Source organism: Nicotiana tomentosiformis, chromosome 12 (genome assembly GCF_000390325.3).
Source record: "Nicotiana tomentosiformis chromosome 12, ASM39032v3, whole genome shotgun sequence".
NCBI classification, from domain to species: domain Eukaryota; kingdom Viridiplantae; phylum Streptophyta; class Magnoliopsida; order Solanales; family Solanaceae; genus Nicotiana; species Nicotiana tomentosiformis.
The window spans coordinates 35,191,238-35,199,716 of record NC_090823.1 but is presented as its reverse complement, the minus strand read 5'-3'; the positions used below and the strand labels follow the sequence as shown (position 1 = coordinate 35,199,716).

The 8,479-nt window shown below is 34.9% G+C and overlaps 1 protein-coding gene across 1 annotated transcript; it reads left to right on the top strand.

The window, feature by feature from the left end:
* Window positions 1–2,252: 2,252 nt before the first annotated feature.
* PMT (putrescine N-methyltransferase 1) lies at window positions 2,253–4,628 on the top strand. The gene is made up of 8 exons (XM_009628459.4): window positions 2,253–2,610; window positions 2,837–2,913; window positions 2,998–3,225; window positions 3,348–3,420; window positions 3,520–3,591; window positions 3,720–3,915; window positions 4,142–4,274; window positions 4,370–4,628. Exons 1-8 carry the CDS (start codon window positions 2,319–2,321, stop codon window positions 4,424–4,426), a joined length of 1,128 nt encoding a protein of 375 aa, XP_009626754.1. The 5' UTR covers window positions 2,253–2,318; the 3' UTR covers window positions 4,427–4,628.
* Window positions 4,629–8,479: the final 3,851 nt, after the last annotated feature.

The window sequence follows — 8,479 nt, the reverse complement described above, 5'->3', positions numbered from 1 at the left end:
GAGCCCTGGAGCAGGAGAGTGGGGCTAAGAATGCTGAGATTGAGAAGCTAAATAAGAGGCTGGCTGAAGTAGAAACTGAGAGGGATGCTCTCAGGTCTGAGCTTGCAAAGGTGAAAAAGAAGAATGAAGGCATTCTTCATAACATGTTAAAGCTACTTCAAGCCAAAAACCAAGAACCTGGTCTTTCCCCGCCTTAAACCCTTCCTAGCCTAGTTAGAAAACTAGTGTCCAGATGGGATGTTTTTTTGTCTTTTTGCTCATGGTGCAGTACTTTTATTTCCTTTTATGTCTTGTGGATGACTCTTATCAATGATAATCACTACTTTTGCTATAATTATTTGTTGATGTTTCTTAGATGGCTAATATCCTTATATTGATAAGCGATACTTAACTCCATGATTGCATTTGAAGTAGCCTCAATGACCATGGGTAAGATCTGCTAAAATCTGGTTATATAACTTAATTATGCAACTTTTCAATGATGCCAAAAAATGGTAGATAGTTTGTGCTTTTGCTTTGGACTGTGATGTTTATAACCTAATGAACCTGGTCCTTGATGATTTGTGAATTTAAAATGGAAAGTGTTCTAACATTGTGTTGATGTTGAGCTAAGTTGAAACATGTTTCATGCTTATGAAAAGCACATAGTTTGTCATCATAAAAAATGGGGAATTTATTGGTCTCAGTAAGTTTGTTTTGATGATTGACAAAGAAACACACAGATGAACCAGGTCCATACATATTGTACACAGGGCACGTGCAGATTCAAGCACAAGGAATGCACGTGAAGTGGATAAGCACAAGTGGTTATACCTGATATCTCCTGAACGAAAATGTTGCATAGTTGATAAGGAGTAGGACTCCTTACTTGAAGAAAATTCTATCATAAATAAGGGCGAAGTTAGAAATTGAAGATAACTAGAACTCCTCCACCATGGAGAGTATAACACTAGAACTCTAGTTAATCTTATTCTACTAACTCTATAAATATCAATTATGTTCTCTTTTACAGGTACGCACAAACGTTGAAGTTAAAAAAGAGTTGAGAGAAAAATAACAAGGCATTTTGTGAACAATTCTTGTGTGTTTCAAGTGTGCGAACCTGAAGCTACATGAACCAGATAGAAGAACCAATTCCAAGTGTCTGTCTTTTATTCTAGTTTCATTGTAGCAGGGCTTTTGAGTTGTACCTTTTAGTGTTCTCTAGAAGCATTTGTTCTAGGTACTCTGAGTGTATTTTTCAAGTTAGAGTTAACTTGAAGTTGTCGTAATAGCCTGAGGTTGGTTTCCACAAAGGGTTAGAGATAATCCTTAGGTTTACAAGAATTTTGTAAATGCTTTTTTTGGCTCAGTGATTTTGTGGAGTTGGGAAAAATCCTATTGGAAAGTAGGTCGTGATTTTTTCACCTTTTGAACCATGTGTTTTTCATGTAAAAATACTTGTGTTCTTTACTTTTTGCATTTACTATTCCGCAACTGTAGTGTAAGGAACACGTAGAAGAACCATGTCCTATAATCTGTGCACGCAAAAATTGGACACCACGCAAATCACCCTTATTGTGTGTCATTGAAATATAAAACATCAAGCTCAATCATAGATTAATCTTTTTTAAGTACCAACATCATATGCAAAAATCAATTCAACCCCCTAAACATAATACAACCAATGTTAATGCAATATCTCTGCTGCTATCACGAAAATAATTGTAGCTCACGAAAGTAGGATACATTATGTAGGTTACATCACATAGAGGTAATCTAAAGCTCCCAAGAAGAGGGCTTTAGATTATGTAGAAATTTGCCAGGTTATTTAGAATAAACAAGAAGAGAAAAAAAGTACAATTTACCTGAACTCTTGAATGTATCCTACAAATAACCTAGACTTCATGGACGTCAGTTGTCAGTTTACTTTTGTTTTAATGGTACATCATTTGTCAAATACTTTATTTGGATAAAAACAGTTTTGCCTAAAGAGTAAACAGATCCGGAGTAAGAAAGCAGACGATTAAAGCAATTTTTAAAAAAGGAGAGAGAAATTAATGAGCACACACATATACTAGTAAAATTAGGGTACTAATTTACTAATAATTGCACCGAGACAAACTTATATTTTAGTTCCAAAATGTCAGTCTAACCCTGCACGTTGTAATAAATTTTTAACTCTATTATATTATATCATATCGAGTTGCGCCCTCCACTCTTCGGTGTCCAAATTGTATTTAAATGCATAGATGTTTAATGGGAGTGTACAGCAGGCTTTCAGAAAATACAAGCCATAATACTTTCTCTTCTCCAATTTGTTTAGTTTAATTTTGAAAATGGAAGTCATATCTACCAACACAAATGGCTCTACCATCTTCAAGAATGGTGCCATTCCCATGAACGGCCACCAAAATGGCACTTCTGAACACCTCAACGGCTACCAGAATGGCACTTCCAAACACCAAAACGGGCACCAGAATGGCACTTTCGAACATCGGAACGGCCACCAGAATGGGACATCCGAACAACAGAACGGGACAATCAGCCATGACAATGGCAACGAGCTACTGGGAAGCTCCAACTCTATTAAGCCTGGTTGGTTTTCAGAGTTTAGCGCATTATGGCCAGGTTAGTACTAAGAAAGAAACTCAAATGCATCGTACTCTTGTATTTTGGTTTGTGTATAATTTATAATATGGTGTTTGACTGGGCTGGAGTTTAAAAATAAGAGCTAAAAAGGAAATATGAAGTAAGCTATTATTCTTTTAATAACTAACTAAAAAAAAAGAGTATCACATAAATTATGACGAAGTAAACTCTGCATACATTAATTTGAAATAATCTAATTTTGCAGGTGAAGCATTCTCACTTAAGGTAGAGAAGTTACTATTCCAGGGGAAATCTGATTACCAAGATGTCATGCTCTTTGAGGTAATTAATATTCTGATACACATGCTTTAATTTAAAGTGATACTTTTAATTTACTTTTAGTTTATTGCATGTGCACGTATACAGTCAGCAACTTATGGGAAGGTTCTGACTTTGGATGGAGCAATTCAACATACAGAGAATGGTGGATTTCCATACACTGAAATGATTGTTCATCTCCCACTTGGTTCCATCCCAAACCCAAAAAAGGTTTTGATCATCGGCGGAGGAATTGGTTTTACATTATTCGAAATGCTTCGTTATCCTTCAATCGAAAAAATTGACATTGTTGAGATCGATGACGTGGTAGTTGATGTAAGTCAAACTTCTTTTACCCACATAAAGAAAATGATTTAGATTGCATTTCTTTTTATTTTTCTAAAAGAATAAATATATTCTCTCTTTTTTTTAAAAAAACAAAATTCTCTTTCTTACAGATATCCAGAAAATTTTTCCCTTATCTGGCAGCTAATTTTAACGATCCTCGTGTAACCCTAGTTCTCGGAGATGGTGCGTATATGATAGTCTCGTTTTATATTTTATTTCACTTGATTTTTACCTCTTTTTGTGGTTAATTAATCATCTACCATTGGTTCTCTTTACTCTCAGGAGCTGCATTTGTAAAGGCTGCACAAGCAGGATATTATGATGCTATTATAGTGGACTCTTCTGATCCCATAGGTACGCTATTACTATTTAATACCAAGACTATTCTTATTAAATAAGCTACTAAGAAACTAATTGATTCCAAAAAACTAATTAATAAACGTAACTGTAATTGATTTCTAAAATAATATATATAATTTCAGGTCCAGCAAAAGATTTGTTTGAGAGGCCATTCTTTGAGGCAGTAGCCAAAGCCCTTAGGCCAGGAGGAGTTGTATGCACACAGGCTGAAAGCATTTGGCTTCATATGCATATTATTAAGCAAATCATTGCTAACTGTCGTCAAGTCTTTAAGGGTTCTGTCAACTATGCTTGGACAACCGTTCCAACATATCCCACGTATTCTTTTTCTCTCTCTCTCTTCCTCTCTTTTTCGATGCAATGTAAATTTATAAAATTGGAAGTCCGTTTTACTTTTCTATAGACAAATGTTATGGCCACACAATTAAGTTTCAAATTATGTCACAAAAATTGAAATTTTTATTTCAAGTAAACTTTCAAGGAATTGTGTTTAAGTTTTCTCAACTGATACTGATCAATGATGTCTTAAATATTTTGATTTCAGCGGTGTGATTGGTTATATGCTCTGCTCTACTGAAGGGCCAGAAGTTGACTTCAAGAATCCAGTAAATCCAATTGACAAAGAGACAACTCAAGTCAAGTCCAAATTAGGACCTCTCAAGTTCTACAACTCTGATGTAACTTCATATCTCACAATTTCTTTTTCCGTTTTACTGTATGTTCTTCGTCAAATTTTATAACTCTCTCTTTTCATATTGTCTTTTTTTTTCAGATTCACAAAGCAGCATTCATTTTACCATCTTTCGCCAGAAGTATGATCGAGTCTTAATCAAGTGAATAATGAACACTGGTAGTACAATCATTGGACCAAGATCGAGTCTTAATCAAGTGAATAAATAAGTGAAATGCGACGTATTGTAGGAGAATTCTGCAGTAATTATCATAATTTCCAATTCACAATCATTGTAAAATTCTTTCTCTGTGGTGTTTTGTACTTTAATATAAATTTTCCTGCTGAAGTTTTGAATCGACGTTTCAACTCAATCCTCGCAAATCAGTTCATTACCCTTCTTTCAGTGTACTATAGTAAACAAATCTCATAGTTACCGTGGTGTTGTTTTTTGACTATGAGATTTTCGATCTTTATTAAGGTTTTGGTCTATGTTTTGGAATTGTATTGAATATATTTGTAACTTACTATGTATCTAAATCGGCTAGTCTCTCTTTTTTAATAAATGGCGTCATTGCCGTTGTAGTTTGTTTACTCGGTACTATTTTATCAGCAGTTTCGATTTGTTTGCTCATTTTTTAGAAGAGGGTTGAAATGTATTTGTTGTAAGATAACTTTACCATATCTTATAGATTAGTATAGAATGACCCGTTCTGAGCCGGGGCCAAACTTATATTATTTTATAAAAAGAATGGATAAATATCTTTGATATGTATCAGTTTATTGTTATTAATTAGAGATATAGTTTAAGAAGCTCAATTAGAGCGATGAAAGAGAGTAACATCGCTATATTAAACTAATCACAAAATAGCACTTTGAATAAGTCTTCGGATCCCATGTCTGTAGTGGGACAAACAGTAACATTGTTTCTATTTATTTATCGTTCTATTTTCACCCATCAAACAAAAAGTAAATTTATTTCTATTTAGTTTGAATAGTCGCGTAGAAAATTCGGTAGATAGCAGAACAAAGAAAATAAATTAAAGCCAAAAATAGATCATATTTACTGTTGTTCTTTCAGCAACTACTATTTTGCATACCAATATGCTTTACCGTATAACAAAAATATAAATGTATATGCCAGTAAATTACAGAAAGTGAAGCTCATAATTGTCCATATTTTCTGCAATGTTGGAAATAAGAAGTAAGTAATAGCGTTATTTGGTAGCCTAAAAAAAGTAGCAGGTTCTAGTTTGCACTACGTGTCTTACACAAGTTGGCAGCCTTCAAAACATGTATCAGAAGATGTATACACAGGCCGGTTCCAGAGTTACAACACCCTGCCAGCAAATTAAAGTAGACGAAAGATCTATGATGATGCTTTTTTTATCGACAAAAATATGTTCATCAATCAACTACATGAACGTATTGAAACCCCAGGTTAGTTGCATTTCTTTATTGAACAATACTAGCATTTCATATTGAAAAAATATGTTACATAATCCTTGTGAATTACTCCACAACAATAACGGTAATAACAAATTAAGGCAGAAAGTTCAGAATCAAATTCAAGCATACAAATGTATTGGAATACCCGTACAAATGAAGTAGTATTGCATTATAAATAAGTCTTTCTCAGTTACAAAGAATGCAATAGCACTGTACTGAACAAATTAAGTTAGTCAAGGCATCTAGCATGAGGGCTTGGAGATGACTTTTTCACGCATAAACAATGAACATTACTGACACTTGATAAAAGGTGGTGCGCCTGAAATCTCTGTCCTAAACATGATAACTAAGTGAATTTTTAATTCGTAAGGCAGCTACAAGCAGACATGGATTAACACTCCCATATGGGTTCTTAATTAGTACTCCGTTTATAGGGGCAAATTTTCTAGGGTACCACAAAATCAAGATTGTAGTACATACGGAGATTAATTAAGGGACGTACATAAGCATTTAACTTGGTATGCATTTCAATAGAATGTCGCATTTTTAATCGAGTTTTTTTTGTTGAGTTTTTTGCTCTTCATATTTAAAGGAGTAATGAAGATATTGATAACTATTGAGTTGTAACGACCCGACCGGTTGTGACAAGAAGATATTGTTTTGCCGAACGTTGGTAATTTTGAGGCTTTGAATTTTTACAAGTTTAACCGTAGGTTGACTTTATAACTATCATGTTTGGATTTCTGTTTCGAGACTTGGAATAAGTCCGTATTTTTATTTGGAACTTGTCCGCAAAGTTTGGCGTCATTCAGAGTTGATTTGATAGGAATCAGACGAGTGGTTGTATTTTTAGAAGTTCTTGAGTTTCATGTTGAATTCATGTGTTTTGAGGTCTGATTCGTGATTTCAGATGTTATATTGATGATTTGATTGCGCAAGCAAGTTTGTGTTATGTTTTTAGACTTGTGTTGATGTTTGGTTTGGAGCCTGAGGGCTCAGGTGAGTTTCGGAAGCGTTGCAGAGTGTTTGATAGAATTTGAGTTCTGATGGTTTTTGCACAGATGTCTCAGGTCTCGCATTTGCGAGTTTTTGATCGAAATTGCAATGTTTGTTGTAATCTGCTAGGTTCGCATTTGCGAACAAAGGGTCCGCAATTGCGATGGGGGGCTCATTAAGCCTGCTTCGCATTTGCGATCATCCTGATCGCTTTTGCGAAGTGTCTTAGCTTCGCAATTGCGAACATAGCGTCACATTTACGACTATAGCAGGGGTGTGAGGGACTTCGCTTTTGCGATTGTTTCTTAGGATTTGCGGGGTTTGCATTTGCGAACCCCAGGTCGCAATTACAACACCTGCGACCGGACATAAGAGTTGAGGGACAGGATGTTGGCCTCATTTTTCATATTTTGGAACTCCTCCACTCGGTTGGATGCGATTTTGAAGAGGGATTTTCATCTACAAACTTTGGGTAAGTGATTATAATATATTTCTAATCATATTCCATCCATATATCTTATATTTTAACATCAAATCATATGAATCAAAGTGAAATTTTGTGGAACTTTGTCAAGTTTTCAAGAAATAAGAATTTGGGTTTTGAGAGTCGATTTGGACTCGGATTTTGACACTAATTACATATATGAACTCGTGAGGTCATGAGTAGTTGGAATATACCATGGGACCCAAGTTTTGACCGGGGGGTCTCGGGTTGACTTTTGTAGGAATGGTGTAAGGATTATAACTTTATTTATTTGAATTGATTTCTCTTGCATTATTTGATGTTATTAAGTGGATTTTGGATAGATTTGTGCCGAGCGGAGGTGAATTGTAAATGAAAGGCTATTTTTGAGAATTGATTAACGGCTTTTGAGGTAAGTATCTTGCCTAACGTTGGGGGGGGGACTTCCCCGTAGGGATTGGTTTGTTTGTGCTACTCCTTGGTTCTTATGTTCATTAAAATGAAGTTGTTTTATCATGTTAAATCCTCCATTTCTAAATTCACCCTTACGTGTCTTATTTGAAGTTGATTGATTCATGGTCTACCCTTGTTGCCAAATATACTCTTATATGCCTTAATTGAAATTGTTGCCTCTTTTATTGCCATGTTTTCTCTTCCGTAATTGCTTAAACTTAATTGAAGTTATTGTTATCTCTTCTATTGTTGACTTATCCTTATTTGGAATCATTGTTACATGTTATCTCTCTTATCGTTGAGTTGTACCTATTTGGAACCATTGTTACATGTTATTTCCCTTATCATTGAGTTGTACCTACTTGAAATCATTGTTACATGTTATGTCTCTTATCGTCGAGTTATGCTTATTTGGAATCATCGTTACATATTACCCCTTCAATTGTTGAGTTACTCTTATTGGATATTGTTGTTACACATTATCTCTTCCATTGTTGAGTTATTCTTGTTTGAAACCATTATTACTTGTTATGTCTTTCATTGTGAGCTCATTCTTCCATTTCTTTATGTTTTGAAATTCTTGTGTTGATTTACTTGCCGTACTCTCGTGATATTATTGTTATTATTGATGTACTCAGTGTTGTTGAGACGAGGGCTATGCGTGGTTGTGGTATTTGAATTGTTTTGAGGAAATTTTGTGGCATATGGGCACATGTGGTATGGGTTGTTATATTGTGTTGTTATGTTTTTGACACACGTGATATTGTTGAAAGGATTGTCGGGGTGTTCGCACATGAGTTGTCCGTGCTATTGTTATCATTGATATTTGCACATGCGGCATGACAAGGTGG